General features: G+C 42.2%; 1 protein-coding gene across 8 annotated transcripts in view; it reads right to left on the bottom strand.

Moving 5' to 3' along the window:
• Positions 1-714: 714 nt before the first annotated feature.
• pard3ab (par-3 family cell polarity regulator alpha, b) overlaps positions 715-23,348 on the bottom strand; it is a 334,540-nt gene continuing 311,906 nt past the window's right edge. For all 8 annotated transcript variants that reach the window (XM_028593795.1, XM_028593803.1, XM_028593796.1 and 5 more), the window contains 3 exons: positions 15,725-15,848; positions 8,720-8,862; positions 715-4,282 (listed from right to left, as the gene is read on the bottom strand). In XM_028593795.1, the coding sequence (XP_028449596.1) occupies positions 3,883-4,282; positions 8,720-8,862; positions 15,725-15,848 (667 nt within the window). In that variant the 3' untranslated portion in view covers positions 715-3,882. The remainder of the gene's footprint in view (positions 4,283-8,719; positions 8,863-15,724; positions 15,849-23,348) is intronic.

Below are 23,348 nucleotides of genomic sequence, written 5' to 3'. Positions count from 1 at the left end.
GTGTGTGTTTTCCTCAGTACGCAGGAAATGCTCTGAAGGTTGAATCTGACCAAGGCATGGTGACACCAATTTCAGAATGTCCAACACCCTGAATTTCTCTCTCTCTCTCACTCACTAACACACACACACACACAAACACACAACAACAACAAAGTCAATAAAAAGAACAGACTGCCGTGAAGGATAAAAGCAAAGGATGAGGCAAAGGGATTTCTTGGCTTCCACCTCTTTTCCCTCTGTTCTCATATCTCAGTGTCTTCCAACACATACAGCCGGTTGGCTTAAGGAGCATTAATGGTATTTGGTTAGGACGTCACCTTTGCCCTTCAGAACAAAAACAGTAGCAGGGAGCTGCTCAACAGATCCCCTGTGAGGGACAATGGGAATGAGGTCGGACTCAATAACAGGAAACACAATGGTGTTCAACAGATCGGTTACACAGGGAGACACAGTTGTTGCAGCGAAAGCTAAATGTTGGTTTTTGGTTACGTTTGTACAACAGCTGCTGCATGATTCACCCAAAGGAATTAAAGACGTTCCCCCCCGTATGTTATCTCTTTTGTATCCGTCAACTTCTCTGTCGGTCGAAGAAGAAAGACATCAGCAAGCAGACTTGACAAATTTGACATTTGACAGCAGAAAGAGTCCCTTCTGCCTAATACAAGACTTATTTGATGCCGGGCGTTGAGGAAAGAAACAGGCAGAGGTTGCAAATAGGATGGAACAGCCATTCATTTTATTCTAAATTTGATATGTACAGGAAAAGTGTCTGTATACATTTCTCAATATATCATGTAAAAGTTTTCTGGAAAACAAAAACAAACAAAAAAACAATTGCACATCAGCTTCCATTGCTTTTTATACTTTAAAACACATAATAGTACAGCATGGTTGAAGGCAATGTCAAACGGGATATAAAAACACTAATAACCACTCGTCAAGTGTTGGCTCTTGTAAATAAAAAAAAAAAAAAAAAAAAGCTTCAGGAAGGAGTACCCAAAAAATGACATCTTAACATGACATTAAAAGATTTTAAAAACACACCGTAGTGTCATTGAAACAAATCACATCGTGTCCCTCTTTGTGTAAAACATTGTGATATAATAACAGGCACTTATCGATATCAGACCCAAAGTCTACAACGTTAAGAACACAGGTCAAATACATCCTTCTTATCGTGCTACTCTGCATTTCGCGTAGCGTTCACAGCAGGAAGTGCCCGGCCGCTACAACCAAACACTTTTTACTGAAAACCATTCAGAGTGGAGATATATTTTACCCTCACCTGCACAGTTGGTATCTTATTTGCTAACAGTTTTCATCAGGCCCATAGCGTGGATTTCAAAACACACTGGCAAGGGGCCATACGTAAGTGCGTTTGTGTCATACACAAAAGTACATACATAATGCAGACGGGACATTTTAGCTTAAAACAATGTAGTATTGTGAACATTCCTCAGGTTAAAATACAGGGTTATACTCTGGAATAATGCCATTAAAAGTCTTTTCTTCATCTTCTTACTTTTGCGTTCATCATTTATTACCCCTACTAAGCCTGTAGCTTTCCCAGCGAGAGCCTTCATTAACCAACAGGAGATAATGTATGTCATGCAGCTTCCCTCTACATATTAGGTGTGTAGGAGTGAAGGTCAATTACGCAGCGCATGTTTTTTTTCCCCAGCTCGATGATGGCCACATTTTATTATTTTGTATTTCCCTTTTGTTTGAAGTTCGACCTCAGCTCGGTCTCATTTGTTCACTAGTAGGCGGAGACAGTCGTGTCATAAACATTAGTGATGTCAAAGAGGGCAAGGTTCAGACTGAGAGAAGCCGTTGCCACCTACTGCGGCAATTATAGTGGTGGGCTGTGATTTTTATGCATGTGTCATCAATGCCCAAGGTATTCTTTCCGACCTATGACTACCACAAGCCACTGAGTAAGCATCATTTATGTTTAAACCTTAACTTGCTTGAAGGGTCGGTTTACAGAAAGAACATAGATAGTCTGCGTTTAATTTGTCCAGGTTTGGAGATTTCTGTCTCCACTCTAATACAGTGGAGGTAAATTAAATTGCATGCGTGATCTCACAGCATTTGAAAAAAGTTCACCTTTTGCCAAGCAAATTCTCCAAAATGGAGGAAGCTATTTTAGCTAACTAGTCGCACCGTCTGCTTTTATACAAGTCTCCGTTTGTTGTATTATCAACTACATCCCTAAAGACGCACAGCTATAAGACAGGAGTCGATGGTCCAAATACGTCTTTTGAATAAACGGTGTGAACCTACGGTGCTGTTACTGATGTAAAAAGTCCACTAACTGGCAGTTAGCAAGCTAGATACACGGTCCTCATGTGAGGAGGGCCCCACAAATGAATAAATATAGCTGTGGATATGGGGAGGAGCCCACAGAGAATGCCTATGGGGTCTAGAACTTTGTGCTACACCCCTGACCAGGCTCTACTCTGGATAATTCACAGACAATACATAATACAATCTATTTTTTTGTGTGGAAATAAGCAGTTCTAAGGAACATTTCTGTAAATTTTGGAGAAGAGTGTCTGCCAAATGCTTAAAAAGGTAAAAAATACAAAAAGCAATTAACTCCTGAGGACAATTTTGCCTTTTGTTAAACAGGAGAAAAGCACCAGCTAATCTCACACTGGCAGGCTTATTGTCTATCCACCCATCTTTATTCTGCCTCTTTTTTGTCGTTGCTTTCATTCCTCTCTTTATGTCAGAAGTCGGGCCCTCTGTCGGTTCCTCTGGTGGCAGCGTTCTTTGGCTCTGGCAGGCAGCAGGTGGCTTGTGATGAAAAATTCAGTGCAGAGCCTGACTCGGGAGATGGGGACGAGGGTGGTGGCGGGTAGCAGGGGGAAGAGTAGGGAGGGAGGGGCGGGGAGATGAGATGAGAGGAAGGTCGGAGATGAGCGAGGAGCGGAGAGGAGGATAAAGGTAGGGGGTGTTGAGGTAGAAGAAAGAAAGGTAATGAACAGAGAGGTGTCGAGAAGGAGAGGAGCCAGAGCTCCAGATAGACAGGCAGGCGGGCCAGCGAGTCAAGCCCAGAGCGGTGCAGGGGAGCCAGGCAGAGGATCAGAGCTGTCTACCCTCTCTGCCTGGGTCACCTCCGTGGAGATAACACACGATATGAATCATTTATGAGGGGGGGCTTTTTTATTAATAACACACACAGTGTGCCCTGCTTCTTTCATACACTTTGCCTTGTTTTTTCCTTCTCCCCGAGGAGTACTCTAGTGAAAGAGCATGATCGCTGAGGAGAAAACACTGAAAGTAGAGAAAACTGAATGCAGAGAAACGCCAGCAGTGCCGGTATAGGGTTGAATGTTAACTTTAGTCAAGTGAAGAAAGGGTGATTTGTCATCCACTGGTGGACACTTTGTGACGCCACGACACATGTACTTGATTGTGAAATCAATGCAACCTTGTCACATGCCCACACACAAACCCACACAAAAACTTACGCCTCCCCATGGGTTCTAAAGAAGGCCCACTGACTTGCCTGTCTGCCCATTTGATTGTCAGCACATGCCGGTGCCAGATCTCGATGAATCAGAGTCCTGGACGACTGTGAACAAGCATGGTGTTGGTGAGTGCAGAGAAGGCACTGAGCGTCTCATATCTGTAGGAGGGTGACTGACTGACTGGTATAGGTCATCGGCACAGCGAGGAGTTGAAAAAAAAGACCCACATACTGAGTACACTTCACATCTGGTTACCTCTAGGATCATCGCTAAGCTATAAGTCCTCTAGGTTGTCCCTTTGTCAAGATTTGTAGCGTCCACCTTTTTGTTTCTTCAAGGTAATCCCCCTTTCGAAGCACAAGTTCTCTGTTCAGCTCTTTATCCATCAGTCCAACAATATTCCTCAAGAATAAAAAAGTCTTCCTTTCTCTGACCCAATTCTATTAAGCCTTGCTAACTGCGAGGGCGAAGGCGGCACATCATGGCGGTACGGACCCTTGGGGGAGGCTGGGTCCTTCAGGTGCGCTCTAGGGTACCCCTCGTAGCTGCTGTGACCGATGCTCTCCTGCATTAGCTTCCCTTTGGCTTCCTGCTCTCGCCGCCTCTGCTCCTGCCTCAGGAGCTCCTGGGCCTCCAGAAGGACTCTGGCGTTGACCCCCCCACCGCTGCCTGGGTAGCCGTTCCTGGAGCCCTGGTAGCTGGAGTACCTGGGGTTGTCCTTTGCTGTCTGGAAGCCTTCGCCGGGCGGGGATGCTTTCTCCCACACGTCCTGGGAGATGGAGCTGGGGTTCTTTCTGGGTTGCCTGGTGTGGAGAGAGGAAACAGGAAAGCAAAACGTCAAATGTGGTTTGACTTTTGGTTTCATAGGATTCCTTTAACATGAACCTAAATTACACATCATTGATTTGTTTAACCCTAAAAACACTTTAATACTGAAGAAAAAGCCCACATGTTACCATTGTGTGGCTTTTTTATCTGAATGATTACATTGGGGAACTGGGTTTTCGGATATAAAAGGCATAAATCAGATAATGCGGGTTAAAACAATCACACTAATGTGCCAACAAATGCTTTCTCAAACACAAACACTTTATTTCTCCATGACAGAGAACTCAAGTCAGTCCACCACCATACTTTGGTCCGTATGGGGACTTGAACCAGCAACCCTCCAGTTCCCAACCCAACTGCCTACTGACTGAGCTACTGCCACCCGCAATTTTAGAATAACTTTAGTAAAAGCCTGAAAGGTCCAGTGTGTGGGAATTTCTCCCATCTAGCGTTGAGATCATATATCCCAATCAACTCTCTCGCACCACACAGTTCAAAGTAGGTATTCCAGCTACGCTAGCCTTCACGCCCCAAAAAGCCGATCTCTTGCTCTTTTCAATCTCCTTTTTCCTTTTCTGGGCGAAGAAGAAGACTCCTGTTCCTGAAATTTGGATTTTGAATACATGTGGCCCTCCATGTTTCCTTCTTCAAACTTGCCGGGGTGCGATATTATAAATCCCACTATGGCCACGCCAAGACCCACCTGGGAAGCTACGATACCCATTAGCAGCAGCTGTGAGTTTATCATGTGACAGAGAAAACGTGAAAGGTGGCGCAGTATGTCCTGTATGTCCCTTACTGGCTAACGTATTTCAAGATGGAGCATGAATATGGAGCGTCTACCCCAGTTCATGCAAACGCAAATGTTAAATTTCAAGCCAAAAGGAATACTTGGAATTGATGGTGGAGGTAAATATTCATGAAAAAGGACAAGTTGGTGAACGGGCAACACAGATTTAGAGAATTAACTACTACACACGTTACACACTGGACCTTTAAAGTATCTAAAATGTACTGTACTTAAGTATCAAAAGTAACTTCATGATATTAAATGTACTTAATTATTACAAGTAAAATAACTGATTATGAACTTTATTGTGACTCCCAATTTAAAGAACCAAACTGCATATTTTGAGAGCTGAAATCAGCTGATGAAGAATCCTTCACTCCAATACATGAAAACACTTCTTGGAAATACCGCCACAGGTGTTTAACGTTATCTTCATCGCCCCCCCGCCCATTCACCAAACCTGCTTTTTTTAACAAATTTCTTTAGATTGTATTTTGTAGTTAACGAAGATTCTTATGAGAAATGTATCAGAGTAAAAGTATACATTTTATTTAGGAAATGTAGTGGAGTATCAGTAAAAGTTTCCAGAAATATAAATAACAAAGTAAAGTACAGATACATGAAAAGTCTACTTAAGTACAGTAACAAAGTTTTTGTAACACTGGGTACATATCCCCAGCAACAAAAATGTTTGTTCAAAAGAAACCCATTTCCTATTGGGAGACAGACTAGTGTTTGTATTTTTCCTGCAAAATGATTATCTTGTCAGTTCCATGGTAACCAAGACATCACATTCAATGAAAATGAGGCACCATTACAGCCTCACAAACCGCCTCTGGGCAAGTACCAGTGATATGTAACCATGTCAAAGTCTCCTTCCAGCCCATTAGGCCCATTTTAAGACCGACAGAAACAACAATTTGATCTGACAGACAGAAACAGCAGACCTTCCTCAGGTAAACGGGGAAAAAAATGAGGCGACCATCTTGTCCACAATGGATTTAATATTAGATTGGATATTTGACGCCTGACATGTGTCTTACAGCGCAGTTAGTTGTCATGCTGGGGCTGAGGGGTTGTCATGAGGGGCTGCCCTGGCCTTTACCAGCACGGCTGGGGGGAATCCAGATGTGTGACATCACCTCTCATTTCTGCATGGCTAGCCTCTTTGTGGCAGCCCTGCCTTTTGCATGTGTATTTGGGAGAGCCCATACGATATGCATGAGTGTCCCAATCCCTACAGCTCCACCCATTTATCTCGACGGCAAGGCAAAACAAGAGCAGAGAGAGAGAGAGAGAGAGAGAGAGAGAAGAAGACAAAAACATCAATGGGCTTTTGACTCAGAGCCATGCATAATTAGCAGGTTTATCAGCCAGCTGTGAAGAAATCGTATTATTCCTGTGTTTGGATTTGAGTATAAAGGGGGAAAAAAAAGTCCTTAATGAGAATAGAAAAGACCTTTGTTTTTATTCCACAGAGATTGAATGATATTGGGAATGGATGCGCTTCTCGATCGGTGAGATAGGAGAATATAGCCCAGGTTTATTCTTGCACACGGTTGAGTGATTCCAATTTTCAGAGACAGGAGTCCCCGGCATCTGATTTCATTTCATATGTTGACAAGGAGGCCAAAGCTGGTCTGTCTCCCTACTGAGAAATGCAAACCAGATCACTCCCTCTGTCTGATGCCATGACATGGGGGAGCATGTACATGTGTGGCAAATACAGAAAGACGTATTTGGTGTTCTGCATTCTGTGCATGAATACTGTGAAGCATGACGGATGATAGAACAGAAAGGGGGAAAGGTGACACAGTGAGATTGAGAGAAAAATGGAGACTTTGTGAGAGGTTGTAGTGCAGGGCAAATAGACACGTGGTTGTGGCACACATGCATGCAATGTGAGACCAAATGCCACTGCAGCTGTTGTAGCTGGCCTTTGGTCGCCCATAATGGCATTACTTTGGCTCTGAGATCAATGGCACCCGTCGGAGGTGATGAATATGAGGGCCCTTCATCTGCTGTCATTGTTTCAAATTGGCAGCGGTTTATTTTCACTCACAGCTAATGTTTAGGAAAGGGTCTCGCCCAGAAGGGAACTGACCTTTACCTAAAATGAAAGCTGTTTTTAAGGACTGCTACAGCCATTAATCATGTCTCCATTCACAATCCACTCATGCTCTCGCCCTCCCATTAACAGCACAGGGCCAAATGAATCCCATCAAGGTTGTGAACTCCTAAACGCCATATTTACTCGGTCTCAGCCTCTGATTTTGCACAATGGCATGCTCTAAGTCAAATAATAGTTAGTTTGCTCACGATACCATAGCAGGGTTTATCCAAAAAGAACAGTTTCTTAATGGAATTAGTGACAAAAAGTGAAAGGACATGGACACAGGATGTTGCCTCTGACTGCTGGAGCGAGACGGTAGCTCATTAATCTTTCAGCAAAGCTGCCTGCAATATTTATCAAGGAAGGGATTTATGTCAATAACAGTGGATCAGAGTATGATAGTGAAGTAATAGAAGATAATGTATTTAATGTTGTATATGTATGGTGAGTGCATGTTGATGGTGTGCTTGGATTGACCCTGCAATAACTTTGATTAACATTCCCTATTCCAGTTTGAACTGACTAGAGACTAAACAACTGTTGTGTGAAGGCGCACTGCTGCGTCCGGACTTGCAGCACGCCTGTGCAAGCGTTAGTAGTAGTGTTTTAACACGGTAAGGTTATTGGCAAAAACGCATGTGTTTGGGAAAATACATACAGTACGACGGAGTGAATGGGACTTGGATAACAGTGCATGATGTTGTTAAACCCCCTATTACTTCAATTCAATTCACAAAAGTAACGTTTTCTGCAGGAATTTGAGGTAACATGGGTAGGGTTGATGGGCAATTTAAGGGTCAAGTATTGCTTTAAGGCCAAATCTAAGCAATACCATAACTTTTTCCACTAGGTCCCTTTATGTACCCGCTACCCCTCACTACACACACACACACACACACACACACACACACACACACACACACACTTACTTACTTACTTCCTGGAACAACAGGCAGTCATATCATGCAGATCAAAGGGAATTACATTAAGGGAGAGGAAAGCAATCATGTCAGATCTGTGTGAGAGGGTAACATGATCTGTCCATTCTGAGGCTGAGAGTGTGTGTGTGTGTAAGTTTGTGGTCTGAAACTGACCCGCTGTGACCTCGTTTTCTTACTCAATCTGCTATCATTACTGTAACAAAGCTATTACAGTGAATCTGACATAATCACACACACACACACACACACACACACACACACACACACACACACACACACACACACACACACACACACACACACACTCTTCAGGAGATACATTATGGTTCATTACATTCAATTCCAGATCTAAAATAGAAACACAGTCACAACCTCCTGGACACGTCTCATATTAGACAGACAGCAGGAACACGAGAAGATTCACATACACATACATAACACATAGACATCATCTCTTAGCACATATTGATTGTTAGACAGAAAGAAACAAACAGCATTATATCAAGCCTGTTATACACACACACACACACACACACACACACACACACACTGTGTCCGTCAGTCTTACCGTGGCAGAGAGCTGTACTGTCGCTGTGCCTGGGCGAACGAGTCTCTCTCCTCCTGTCTCTGCCGCTGCATCTGAACCTCGACCGACACCGAGTGGCGACCCGGCTGGCTGTACCCGCCCTGACCGTTGCTGCTGGCGTTTGACTGAAAACAGCAAGATGGCAGCTCGGTTAACTCTGATCTCCCCGTTGTGATCATCATCATCTTCCATCCATCCATCCATCCATCCATCCATCCAACTAGTATTTCACACACTCAGTTGAAATGTGCACTGGGTGGACAAATATAATGTAGAGTGTTTACAGGACTCAATATTATTTTATTGATCCCAGTGCAGGACTTTTGTTTATTGCCAATGTGTCACAAGTAACAAGGGAATGGATTGTTCTTGGGTCAATTTAGGGATAAATTCATATTTAAGTGGTTAATAATTATTAGTGTACTTTTCAACTGATTTTGGCCTTCATTATACTGTCTCAATGTAACAAAAGAAAGTCCTTTCTTAAAGGGTTGGAAGGATAATCCAAAGACCGCACTGTGAACCCTTTTAGCTGGAACTACTTTCTACGTGAGAAATAGCCCCAGAAACACAAACAGTCATGTCTGTGGATTATCCACAGTAATGTGGACAGTGATTCTGAAAAGTCACTATGTCACTATTAAATACTTAGCTAAAAATATCGCTAAAAAGAAATGGAAAATATAGTTTCTTGGTCATTAGGTAAACTGACTAGAGATTTTCCAATACCACGTAATTTAGCCCAGAAGAAAATCTACTTTAAAGTAGTTTATTTATGTTATTTTTCAATTATGACTGACTGTCAAACTGGATAATAAAAGAAAGTTCTACGGTGTACATTGTTTGTGTTTGTACATGTTTCACAAAAACTTTAACCTGAGCCAGACCGACAACAACGATAGAAATCATATGACACCCATACGTGGTTCATAGTACACAGCTGTGAAAAAATGGTATGGGACCATCTCTAAAACGGACCCCTTCAAACTGCAACCGTGCCTTATTGTGGGGCTGTGTCTGAAGCTATGGTACAGGCTGCTGGTTCTCTGCTAGAGCTGATAGGGCTCTGGGACCACTGGAGGTTTAACACTCCCAGAGTTCAAGAAAAACTGAGGACTTTTCTGTGTCCAGTTAAACATTCATCATGTTAAACTGCCTTCGTTGCTAATGCAGGATAGATGTAGGAATGGGAGATGTTGGAAGAGCTGACACTCCAAACTGGGGAAATCTGTGGCTTTTATGGGAATTTAGCAGATTTGTCTATTTTATGTAATTGATCTTCCACATTTCAAACATTCACTATGTACTATATGCTGCACTTCATAATTACAGTAATAATTACAATCAAACCATAACTTACATTCACAGAAACATACCAAGAGTCATGCTCCATCAAACAAACCTTACATTTAGAAGTGATAAAACACATGATATATAAAGATTTAAGTAAATAAAACTATTTATGGCAAAAAAAGTATATCCACTCCAGTTATGGTGATTTTCATCCTGTATTTGTGCTTGAAATAAAGGATCTTGTGTTTGAAAAATCTACAAATATGTACATTCTTCTATCTAAAAACAAAAAAACTGATGTTTACAGACTAAATATTTTGAGCCCAAAGTAATAATACATTTAAATGTCTCTTTTGTGACAGGTTTAATCCTGCTCCGATATCAGAATAAGGATGAATTCATTCAGTAAATAATATATTGTATGAAAAAAAAAAAAGGAATTATCTCCGCTTGAAAAAATTTAAATCTTAAATTACCATACAGTTTAGTGAGGACTGGAACACAGGACAGACAAAAAACACCGCAAAAATGCTCAAAACATACTCTGAATAAATTGATAAAGAAGACAGATCTGATTTAAAGATAAACAAAAGAACACACGATCCCTCAGTTCAAATTGAAAGCATGAAAATCACCACAGCTGGAGTCAGAGTGTCCACGCAGTAGCCCAGTAAAACTAGCAGCAGACTCTGACATGGGATACCTCACTAAATCTCCCACTGCCCTCCCGTCCCCCTCCCTCCACCCCCACCCCCCCAAGTCCAAACCACAGATACTTACCAGCAGTTAGTGAGGCAGACACACCCTGAGCTCGTCTCTTCCCAGGTCAAAATGAAGGTGAGACACAGACACACAGAGTGGGGAGGGGGGGAGTGAGGGAGGGGCCATGCTGGAGACTCATAGCAGGGGTAGTGATGAGACGAGGTGGATGTTAGTGGGAGTTAATGAAGGAGACAACACTCGGCCTGTTGACATTGGGACAGTCCTCCCCGCACACGGCCGTAGAAAAACTCTGCTCTGTGCACGTGTGCATTTAGAAACGTGTGATATCTGAGTTTGTAAGGATTTTATGATAGCAAATATACACAAAGAAATATATCATTTATAATTCAGTACAATTATTTAACAAATGTATACAACTGCATACACCCAAACTCCCATCTCATTAAAAATATACTAATGCATCTTCTTCTCACACACACACAGAAACACACAGAAACACACACACACACACACACACACACACACACACACACACACACACACACACACACACACACACACACACACACACACACACACACACACACACACACACACAAATATCTCTCTCAATAGCAGAGCAGGACCTCAAGGTCCAGCCCACACTTGTACCACAACTCCTTCCGCTCCTCCGATGTTCATTAGCGGTGTGGGTGCAATAATTGTGTGTGGATATAATTACTTTTATGGCTGTGCAACATATTGAGAGCCTGTGGGAGCACTGTGGACATCAGTTTGGGGGAAGGCCATAAAACGATTAAGAGTGCTAAAGAGACACTCCCCTTTAAACCAAATGACGCCGAGGCAATCATCTCTGGGATTGATTGGCACCACCTCGCTGCTCGGCTGACAATAAGGGCAGGCTGGCAGAAAGGAAGGGGGGGGGAGCTCCCACACATACCGTATTCCATGTCTGAATTGAAAATTGCCCGTGGGTAAATTACACTACCCAATATTTTTCACATGAGAAAAAAAATCCCTTTAGCGGTTTAAGAGTGTTGAATATTCCTAGGAATTTTGGTTCATCTACCAGAATACTGTGACTGTGGAGGAGGGGGAGGGGAGAAATACCCTAAAGAAATCCAGACAATAGCAGCATTAAAATGTTACAGTAAAATACAAGAGGCAATATTATGCTCTCTCTAAACCCCCAGCATCAAGTGAATGAACTCCTCTACTCCCATATTGGTATAAATGAGTGCAATAAAGCTGGTGTGGTGCTGCCGGGAGAGCGGGCATCAGTCATCCTGATGGAATTAGACCGTGCTACCCACAATCCTTTCCTGCTCCAAAAACTATGGTGAAAATAAGCAGAAGAGGGCTCCCGTAGCAAAAAATAGATATTATATGGATGAAAGTCATGTTGCTCAGAAAACCGCTCATGTTGAAAATGGATAATTGGGCCAATCAAGCACAGAGGGTGGAGATTGTAGGACAGATTCAACAATACTTCACTGGAGCTGTGAAATAAAGAGGTGGGCCTGAGATTGAGTGTCCGAGCCTGGCTGGAAGGTGCACGACAGCATCATTAGTGCTTCCATATGGCTGTTCAGAGATAGCTGCCCAATTGGTATGACATGACACTAACAGCGTCCTGCATTCCTCTGCCACTGTATGAGTGAACTCTGAATGGGTTAGGGTTGCAACTCATAATTGTTTAAGTAGAAGTACTGAGATTCCATTTAAAACAGGGAAAAGCAGCAACTATTCTGGAACCAGGAACCTTCTGAGAATCTGGAACCAGGATGTTTTTGGCAAAAAAAAAAAAAAAAAAAAGACTTGTCCATTACTTCATTGTTGATCGAACTAAACAATTATTTGACTAAATCTTTTAGCACCTCCATGAATGTTATCCTCTGTGAAATTACTTAGGATCTATTGATCTACTGGACATTTGCTCGTATAATAAGACCATTTATTGTGCCATATATCAAGCAGCATATGAATAGAAACAGTATTTCATAAGCAGAGCTGTCCTGGCTTAGACTGGAAGTGGGGCAGTTGTAGGTGAATTATGAAAAAGGACACCGGCTCCTTGAGGTTTGCAGCACATCACTGAGATGAAGCAACACAATGTAATATATGCATGGGGGAGGTAATTGAATTTCAAAGACACATTCTCCTGTTTTCCATATGGCCCACCAGTATGGTCAGGGCATGAGTCTAATAACATGCAATTACCATAGCAAGCCTGAATGTGAGCAACACTGTGACAAGTAAAAGGGCTTTACAAAAACCATTCCAGGGTTCCTCACACTGAAACCATGGTGGAACCACAGAGGGCTTCTGCTAGATCCTCCAATTAAAGCAGCAGAAAACGTGGTTTGAAATACAAAATATTAATCTATAGCATTACATATTTAGGAATAAATACATACGCATGCATGGAAACTCAATACTCTTTGGTACCGTAGCATCGAGTGTCAAAAACGGTCAAGTACCAAATGCTAGAATTGAATGCTTGGTCAGATTTACAGACTTGTTTCCTTATTCTGTGGGTAGACAGCTTTTGATTTAAATTTCATTTTTACAATTTTGGAGAGGCTTTGATTAAGTTCTTTAACGGCTGCCTTTGCTTAGACCAGGGTTTCTGTCTTGCAGATTGGGGCTGCTCCATGTGTTCTGGAAGATTTTAATGTACCGGACAAATGGTGATTTTTGTCCTTGGCTGGTAGGTGGATATTTCTTCCAACAAGGTCCTGTGCACTTCTAACCAGTGTGAAAAGTGCAATCCAAAACCCCAGTGTGGTTCTTACTTCTAGCTAGCAAATAATAATAATAGTGATTTTACGGTTTGTAGAACACCACTGCATGCAATAAGAGGCTGCGTAAGAAAACGGGTTTCCACAAAATCATGTGAACATATGAATTTGGTAAAGAAGCCTAAAATGTTCAGAAGCTCTCTACGGAAGCCAGTGGAAATCCTAACTTTTAGAGTGTGGATCACCTAATACTGAGTAGGGCTGCACAATTAATCGCAATGTTACTGAAATCGCAATATGGACTGGTGCAATACCCAAATTGCAGGTGTGCAGTCATGGAAGGCTTGTATCATGTGGACGCGCCGACAGTTTTGTTGTCATAACTTAGAATGCCTCATGGGGGAGACATAAACTATACACTATAGGTTTAAGTATCGTGGTGCTGCAGAGACGTCCCAGCCTACAAATCCTATCCTACAGACTGAAGAAAAAAATCAAACATCATTTCAATTTTTATATTTTTCAATGAAAATTAGAATAATGATACAAAGATGATCATTCCCTCCAATATCGTGAATGACATCGCAATCGCTATATCAGTCAAAATAATCGCAATTAGATATTTTCCTCATATTGTGCAGCCCTAATACTGAGTGTTCATGGGAAAAGGAGACTTGCGACAATAGTGAATGCCCCGCAGTTGATGTACACAAACATAATGCTCCAGTATTTTTATGCGCTTTAATTGAGAGCAGGCTCGGTTGTTTAGAGACAAAGGGAGATTTGACCCGCACTCGTCTTTCCCACACTGTCCTGCTTTGGCCGTACAATGCCAGCTGGAATGTGCGCCAGTGTGTGGAGCCCATTAAAACGCATCACTGCCGAATGCAAAAACACAACTATACATTTTTATTGGATATATCAGCTGGGAAAAGAAAGGCCAGGGCATAGATAATGTGATTCGTGAGCTTTCACTTTACCATTTCAATTATGAATCATAGGACGAAATTCTCCTATTGCACACCAAAGCTATAGTAGCACACCAGCAGTTAAAAGAGTTCATACAGAAATATACAAAAACACAACTGTGTGTGCAAAATGACCTTGTGTAGAGAAACAACCAACAAGGACCATTCATATTATTTCTCATTTACAACACACCTAGTGCCTAGTGTCACATTTGTGCAAAGTAACACCAAAGCATATATCCATTATAACAACGTGTGTTGTGACATAATGTGTTTGTATTAGAATACATTGTGATAGAATGTGTGTGAACTCAACAGAAACGTGTGTCCCAAACCACATGATGAAATGGGGTGAAAACTACTCCTACATAGTTACACGCTACGCAGAGATGCTACCAATTAAAAAAATATGGTAAAATCTTATCTTCAAGGTTTAAAATTTGCTACAGGTGACTGTTCATGGGATCATAATTTGTTATTCAAAACGATGTAAAAACCAAGTACACTTGGAGGACTAAAATAAATACTAAAAATGTGACAAGCGATTTCATCACCTCATAAAACTGTGAAGGCATTCAGGTTTTGCTTGCTTATTATTACCCCTTGTTGCTTCAGAATGCACTAATTCTCCCTCCTCTTAGCCAGTGAAGCTTTGAGTTAATGAAATGCTGGTTAAAATGTACACAACCCTACCTTGAAACTGTAAAAAGGCACAGTTAAGACAAAGGGGTTTACACATGAGACCCCCCCCACCCCCCCCGTAAACAGAAACAATGTGAAGACAAACCCAAGTCCATGATGTGGCAGGTGGCGTGGATGACTGACAGACAGAAACAGGGATGATGGATGAGTAGAGTAGGTTTGTGACAGGTGGGGGGTTAGTGATGGTTGCGTCAGGAGGTGTGCAAACTCCTGCATGCAGTGTGAACATTTAAGTGTGAGGGGGTGTTAGCACTGGAACAATTTGCCAAGGAAGGCCCAATGGAGGTTAATGGTAATCCTAGTGGGCTGATATCATCAGTCTTGTTCATGGCTGACAGTAGTGGGGTTAGTGACGGTTAGCACCATACTCCGGTTAGCCACAGATACTGTTTGGTGCCAACACTGTTAGGATTCTCCTCAGGCTAGCATTGGAAGTTACATGTGCAGAGTCTTGGTCTGGTAGAAGTCGTTCCGTAACATAAACGGTCTTACAGTTTAGCCATCTTCTCCAGCCGGCAGCGGGATCGGAGTTACAGGCTCCCGTCATTTCAGACACTCACCCAGGGCTGCTCAAAGCTGTAGGTCCTCCTGCGGTCGTCGGGGTCGTCTGGGACGGTCTGGGCCTGCTGGAACTCCTGCCGCAGCCTCTGTATCCGGTCGTGGTTGCTAGGGGCTAGCCGGTTACTGAGGAGAGAGGGCAGAGAAAAAGAGGGGGGAAGATTGATGAGCATGAGCGCTCCATTGTGAATAAGTGACCTGGTTCCATAAGCGCAGGGCGGAAATGGCCTGAAGGATGAACTTCTTTAAAGTCCAACATGCTTTGTCCATGAATTGATCAAATGCACCGGCGTTGACACTGTAAAGGCAACCCAGATCTGTTCAAGGCAGATAAAAACGGGATAAGTAAGGGCAGAGCCGAGAGCGGGCTTACAGCAGAGCCAATACCAATATGAATCAAACTAATGTGCCTCTGATGTATTATTCATCACAATGAACAAAGACTAGTGGTGAACGGTGAGCGGTGCCCACCCCCCAACCCCTGCAGGCCACATATCATTCTACAACGGCACTGCTATTGTCTGTTGCAGCCCTGCGGTGCTTACATCAAACAATGCTGCCTTCAGTGGAACTCTCTCACGGTACACCCAACAAACCCACTCCAGCTGGTCACTCACAACTATCGGTTTTTATTTTTATTTTTTTGTATTAGTGAAGGCAGTGTAACAACAGTGACAAACAACAAGATTCCCCCAGGTTAAATTTATAACTTTTTAAGACCGCTTTAATACCATTTAGAATGAAATTTAATACCAACTACATGAACATACTGGCAAAAGTATAATATCAGAAAGGGTTTTAGGCTATGAAAATAATTGTTTACCAAGTACTTGAACATAATGCTTTGTGACGAAATAATGGAGTCATATAATCTTATGAAAGGACAATACAAATGTTAGACCTTTGTGAAGCAAATGTAAGACTTTCTAAACAAATGTAAGACTTATTTTTGAATATTGTATCTAAGACATTTTAAAGACTTTTAAGACCCTGAAACAAGGTAAATGACACATACAGTTCATAGACAATACATAACCGTATGTATAGACTATACATAACTGTATGTATAGACAGACATAACCGTATGTATAGACAGTGACAAACAGTAAAGACAAACCATACAGCATACAACAAGAGGCAGAGACAATGCTGTGTGTGAGAATGGAGTGTGTATGTATATGTTGTGTGTAAATGTATAAATGTTGGTGGTCATGGGAGAAAAATGTGCTCTGGATTATTGCCATTTCTTTAAACCAATCACAATCGTCTTGGACGGTGCCAAGCGGTTTCTTGGTTTCATGGTTGACAACAATCCAGCTTAGTATATGTTTTTTTTTCTTTTAAGGGATGTTCAAGAGTTTTCAGCTAGTCCCTGAGCTCATAAATGGAGAGAAATATAGGACATACGTATAAAGGAGAAGACAGGTTAGTGTTAAATATAAACAGTCTCCTACAGAGGAAAGCAATTAACAAATTTTCCCTTGAACAGTGATTATGAATAGAGGTGTCAGGGTGGGTGAGTAAAGGACCAGCGGGGGGATGTTGACTCCGAGCTCGAATTTTCAACTTTCCAACTCCGCCAGGAAATTCCTGGAGACTTTCTTATCTTTAAAACTCAAAAGGTCAAATCTGCAAACTGCAACTCTTTCCAGACCCAAAGCCCCCTTTAGTTTGATTTTGCAAAGCTTTTTCTGCCTACAGTAGGAAAACTTTAAGGTCAGCGTAAAAATTCGGAATTGAATTAGTTGAAGAATACGATTAAAATGCAGACACAAAACACAGATTCCAAAAAAAAAAAAAAAAAAAAGTCAGACAAATCCCATCCATATTAGCTTGGTTATGAAATGAACTGCACAGTTTAAAGACTAGAATATCAGTTTATCTTTATGATGTCAAAGTATGACTCCATCTACGCATAACATTACCACAATAACTGCCTTAATTCATTTCATCCATCACAAAATAGTGGGGTATACAATGCTATAACCTAACACACAGCAGCACCATCAATAAATGTGTTCAAATTGATTACAAGAGTAATAATAATCTGTACATATGCAGCGAATTATATTTGGACTATCGCAAGAAAGAACTACAACACCACAGAATAAAAAATAAAAACATTTAAACAGCAAATATAAGACTTTGTAAGGCCTACAATTTGGATTTTGAAATTCTAGACTTTTTAAGACCCCACAGAAACCCTGATAAAGAAGCACAGTGATTTGGTCTGAATTTAAGTCCAATGTCTGTCGGATGAAAGATCCCTCTCCTGAGATAGTCGCTCAACCCTGCAATCAAAAGTATATCATCATTGAGGCAACCTATAGACCCATCCTATATACAGAGAATTCTGCCCAAGAAACTGAAGAGAAACTCACATAAAAGATCAAAGATCTCCAATCTTCCAGTCTGACAAAACACTGTAAATCAATCAAAGAAAGAGCAACTCTGTAATACAACTGTACTGCCATATAACCCCAGAGACGGGGAAGAACAGCGGGCTGAGATTTAGTCCGAGATGAGCTTCATCCTCTGGACAGGCTCACTCAATATCTGGCACTGCTGTATGAGGCTGAAAGGTCACTGTGCGGCTTTGTTGAGTGGAGAGTGTCTGGGACTCAGTAACAGGACTGTGGCTTGCTGACTGGGCTGCCAGCAAAGCTGTTTACACTGAGATGAACCCCTGCCTTTCATGGTCGGGCGTGCCCCCTGAAAAGCTGTCTGTCTTGGTCTTAAGCCCGGGAATTAGCTTTGGGAAGATGTAATATGTGCATTGTGGACAGACTTTGACTTCAGAACCACACTGCTACACTATGTTCTAATGAAGCATGATGAAACAGAGGGGTTACAAAAAAAATAAAGAAGCTTTGGGAATAAGATTGAGGCAATCAAAGGAAGATTTTCACAATTTAGGTCTTATTTTTGAAACTTGGCTGTGTGATGTGATGTATGCTTGGAAGGACAGTTTGGGGAATAATGTGACTAATTTTGGTCTTTGTTTTCTCTTCTAAATTTGGCTAAATCTGAATGGTTGTTTAAAATGTGTGATCATCTGGCCGCAGAATTCAACAGCTAGGGCTGTGATCAGGAAGTACCCTTTAAACCTGGAAAGGAGGGTGCTTTTTTAGTGTGCATTTTCGCCAGACGTCTCAGATCTCAGAACCCCAAACCACAATATGTTCTAAAGAAGCATTGGTAAAAACACAGATTTAAAAGAAACAAAGCTTTGAGAGCAAGATCGAAGCAATTAAAGACAACCAGGAAATTCTTGCTTCACTTGGCATACAATAGGAAGTGGTCCAAATTGGACCCAACACCAAACTAATAGGATTTATCAGATCTGTGCCGTCACTTCAAAATCCCCTGTGACATTGACGCTGCTTCTACGGATCCCAATCAAAGGCTGCCTTTGTGGGGCAATGTACAGTAAGTGATAGAGGCAGCTGATGGACAGAGTCTTAATCCTGTGGATTATAAATGAATGGCCTCATTCACACAGGGTGTTCTTCCCAGGCGCATATAAGCATCCTTCAGACCTACCACCAACTGCACATGGCCATAACTTTAAGAACTTTCGACTCATTTAGACGATTGGTGACTTTTCGTGGATTAACGTGCCCTTGGACCTAATGCAAAGCTGAGGGAGTCTGCACAGTTTTGGGCAGTAAAAAAGAAAAAGCTGGAGTCGACCACACTGTCAACCAGCTGGCCCACAAAGTCCATCTGAGCATGTACAGCAGGGTGAGTTTATGATGCCTACACAGTAGAGAGATTCAAGTGGATCTTGTGTCTGTTTGGTGACGAGGGCCCTCGAGGCGAGTGGTTACAAGCGGGGTGACCCCGAGGATAGAAGAGCAGCATTGTTGGTTCACACTTCAAAGTCTCAGATTGAAGCCTCAATCAGCACTGTGTGAAGGAACATAGATAGAACATAGATAGATAGATAGATAGATAGATAGATAGATAGATAGATATTTGTTGAAATTTGTTTTCAGTCTGTTTCATGCACATGGCAATATGCACGGACAAATACATCGACAGATAACATAAAGACAGGTATATAGACTCATAGAAACAAGCACATTCACAACAACTCCACCATATCTATACAAGGTCAGCGAGATGGTTTGCTCAGCAGTGCTATGGCAGAAGCGACAAAACTTCTGCCAAAGCGAGTCTTCCTACACCTCAGAGTCCTGTATGCGCGGCCAGATGGCAGCAGTGCAAAGTGTGGATATAGAGGGTGATTGGTGTCATTGGCAATAGTGAGGGCAAGGCGCGTGATGGCTCCTTCGTTCAGGTCTGAGATGTTGGGTGTAGGGGAGCTGACAATTTTGGAGGTGACCTGTGTGATCTTGGCGAGCTTGTTTTTGTTAGAAATGGTGAGCATGCTGGAGAAACTGAAACAGCAGGACTATTAACAAACCCAGCCAAGACACGTCAGGGTTTCTTCAATCTTATCAAAGTCTATTAAATTAAAGGACATCATCTGCCCTAATGCAAATTAACAGTTGCTGATTTATATAAAATCACACCTTGCCCTTAATAATACACAGATTGTATTTGGAGATGTCCTATCTATTTCATTTGCCAATAACCCTTATTTCATAATAATCAACTTTTTAATCAAAATCCACCGTCTTAATTAAACATTTAATTAAGCATGGGTAGTCATGGGATTCCCATCTTGCATGTGACCGTGGTACTGACTAGCTCGCCAGGCTGTTAAATAAACATTTACCGATGCAGTGATACGCATAGTAAGAATATAGCGCATGTCGTGAATACGTGTCACCCCTGAACGCAGCAGCTGTGGCGGTTAGTTTCTGTAATCTTATCAGATGGGGGGGAACTAGGCCCTATATCCTCTGACAAAGAGAGAGCAGCTGCTGGAGCCTTTCTCTGCTGTGAGAAATGAACTGAGATGCTGAAGATTATAATCCAGGTCTATTGATCGAAGGCCCACTGACCGCTAGGAGGGAGACCGATGCCCTTGCTAACTGGTGCTAATGGCTAACGCTCCATCTGTGAGCTGCTGTAAGGCAGAGTCCCTAACATACAACATTCAATGATTTAACAGCTACACTTCTTAATACAATGTCAGGCATCATCTCTGATTACTTCTTCTGGTTGGATGATTATGAAAGACTTGAGAGTTGTGTAGTATAAAGGAGTCAAGGAGAGAAGAGACACGTGTATTGTCTAAAATGTTAAGTTATAAGTTATGTGTTGTTTCAATACTGCAAATGCATAACTGGTGTTTAATAAGACGATGTGGGCCAGGCACTTGCATGTGCATGACACAAAATACTAATTAGACACAAACAAAACACTAGAAGTCTGGTTTACATTTAATATCCAGATCTCTGTCACTTTGATGATCCTGCATAATTCCCTCGAAGTTGGTTAAAAGCAGGGATGGTAAATGGTGAAAATCTATCAAGATTTGAAAGTAGCATCTCCTCGGGGCTCCGTTTGAATGCTCCCCCTGCCCTCGGGGCACCGCCCACAGACAGACGTGCACAAGCACCGCTGCCTCAGAGCAGTCGGAGAAAGCGCCGCAATTTAACTTCATGTCTCGTTCACTGGTAAGCAAACACAGAATATTATCATACCGAATGTTTCAAACTAACACGACTACTGTTAGCCAAGTGGCAACGAGGCACAGTGAGCTCAGGCTCGTAAACAGGAGGGGTAAAGTACGCTCAGCGGGGCAAGAAAGCATTTCATTGGTTCTTTCCAAGCAGACCGCGAGGCAGTGATTGGTGGGCGTTTTTACTGAATTACAGCAGCTACAGAGGACGGATCTTTTTGGCTTAGTTAAAGTTATTTATTGCTGTCGGGGTACAATATGTAAAAAGTGTATATTGGAAGTACAGTTACCAACCATGCCTTTAGAGTAGCTGAAAAGAGAACAAGCATGGTCAGTTGATCTTCCTTGGACACATAAAGGTTAAAAAAGGATTAGCTCAGATGCCTGACTGCTCACAGTCTCATGTTCGGTGATCCGGTGGAGAGATTAGAGGGGCCAAGAGGCCACTGTCTGTTGTGTCTGAGGCCATTTAGGCTCTTATTAACCCAATCTTGCTTTTACTCGGGATTACAGGCTTAACCCTGAAACACAGATTGATCTGCAAAAACACAGCAATTAGATGCCAATCGATACAATATCTCCACACTTAGCAACTCATTATCAAATCCCTTGTATTCACCTCATCGTGTCCATTGACTAAGTGAGAATAAAGTGGGACTGCACGTTGATAAACTGCACAAACAAATCAGTCAGCATGCAAAGCTGAGCAGAATTTCCCATTCTATGTAAGAGCTTATGTTGACAGGGAAGTTAAGAGGCTAATGAATCTAGCTAACACGTTGTGCAACCCAGGCCGAATCAGACACCATCTGCACGCTCGCGGCCCAGCTCGGATCAAACCGCTCTCTTCTCAGAGGGCACGGCGCCAACATGCCGCGCCAAGCTCTGTGGCTGAGTGTGTATGTATGTGTGTTCATCAGGACAGAAATATGGCACTTGAGTTGGTGAAAAGCTACCCTAGGAGGAGCCGTCAGTGGGCAGCGTTAACAACAAGCACAGCTCTGCAGAGGAATGGATTTGAATACACATTATAAATTGACTGATTAGTCATGATCCACCATCGTGTGTGATGAGTCACTGGAAATTAGTTTCTGCTTGTTCATAAGTGGATAGAAAAGTTGACATACTGCCTTCTTTCATGACAGCGAAGGAAGTTTTGACAAAAAACAATACAGTATTAATTTGGCTTCCCCTTTCATCACTTTAGGACTTGAAGTTCAAAATCATCTGCATATTTGAAACCCTGCCTAATATACTTCATGCATTTCTTGAAACCCTGCCTAATAAACCTTATGAATTTCATCCCATTAGGGATGTGTATTATTTTGGGAAGAAACAACAAATTTTATCCCTCAATCTAACAGTAAGCCACTTCTCTAAAAATCCGTGCAGCAAATGAACCATCACACAGATCCCTTCCTGCATCTTACAGTAGCATTCATTCTGAGCCCTAGCAATGTCAACACTTGTCCAAAGCAGACACTAAACATTGGAATCCATCGACGGAACGGATTGAATTTAATTGGTTTTCAGTTTTATAGGGCATCTCTATTTTTCCAGGGGCACTGCTGGTCAGAAATGTCAGTGATGGTAATATAATATTTGACTGATATTAACACACACACACACACACACACACACACACACACACACACACACACACTTAAAGCAAGATGGGTAACTGGTCTTTGTCGATCTCAAGTTATGGCGCCACTGGAGGCAATAATGACGTAGCACAGAGGTATATAGTACCTCCTTATAATTCATAGGACAATTTCATGCACATCAGCATTTCGATGTTGGCCACCTCATTTACAAGCAAAGAAATTGGACTGCGTTTCTTATATCTGTAATACTGCCCTATTTTTAACGAAAGGTGGGGAGCATGCTGTACTATGTGGGCCATCTAAGTTTCATGACTCAAATCCCCCATCGGATTGTGTGGCGGAGACACATTTGAATGCGTCACTGTAATATCTGCAGGGGCATTTCACATGTGGTTTAGCAGGAGCTCCAATCCCATTTCCCTC

This window comes from Perca flavescens, chromosome 12, assembly GCF_004354835.1.
Source record: "Perca flavescens isolate YP-PL-M2 chromosome 12, PFLA_1.0, whole genome shotgun sequence".
NCBI lineage: Eukaryota > Metazoa > Chordata > Actinopteri > Perciformes > Percidae > Perca > Perca flavescens.
The sequence above is the reverse complement of the archived record's forward strand: the minus strand, read 5'-3'. Positions and strand labels throughout refer to the sequence as shown.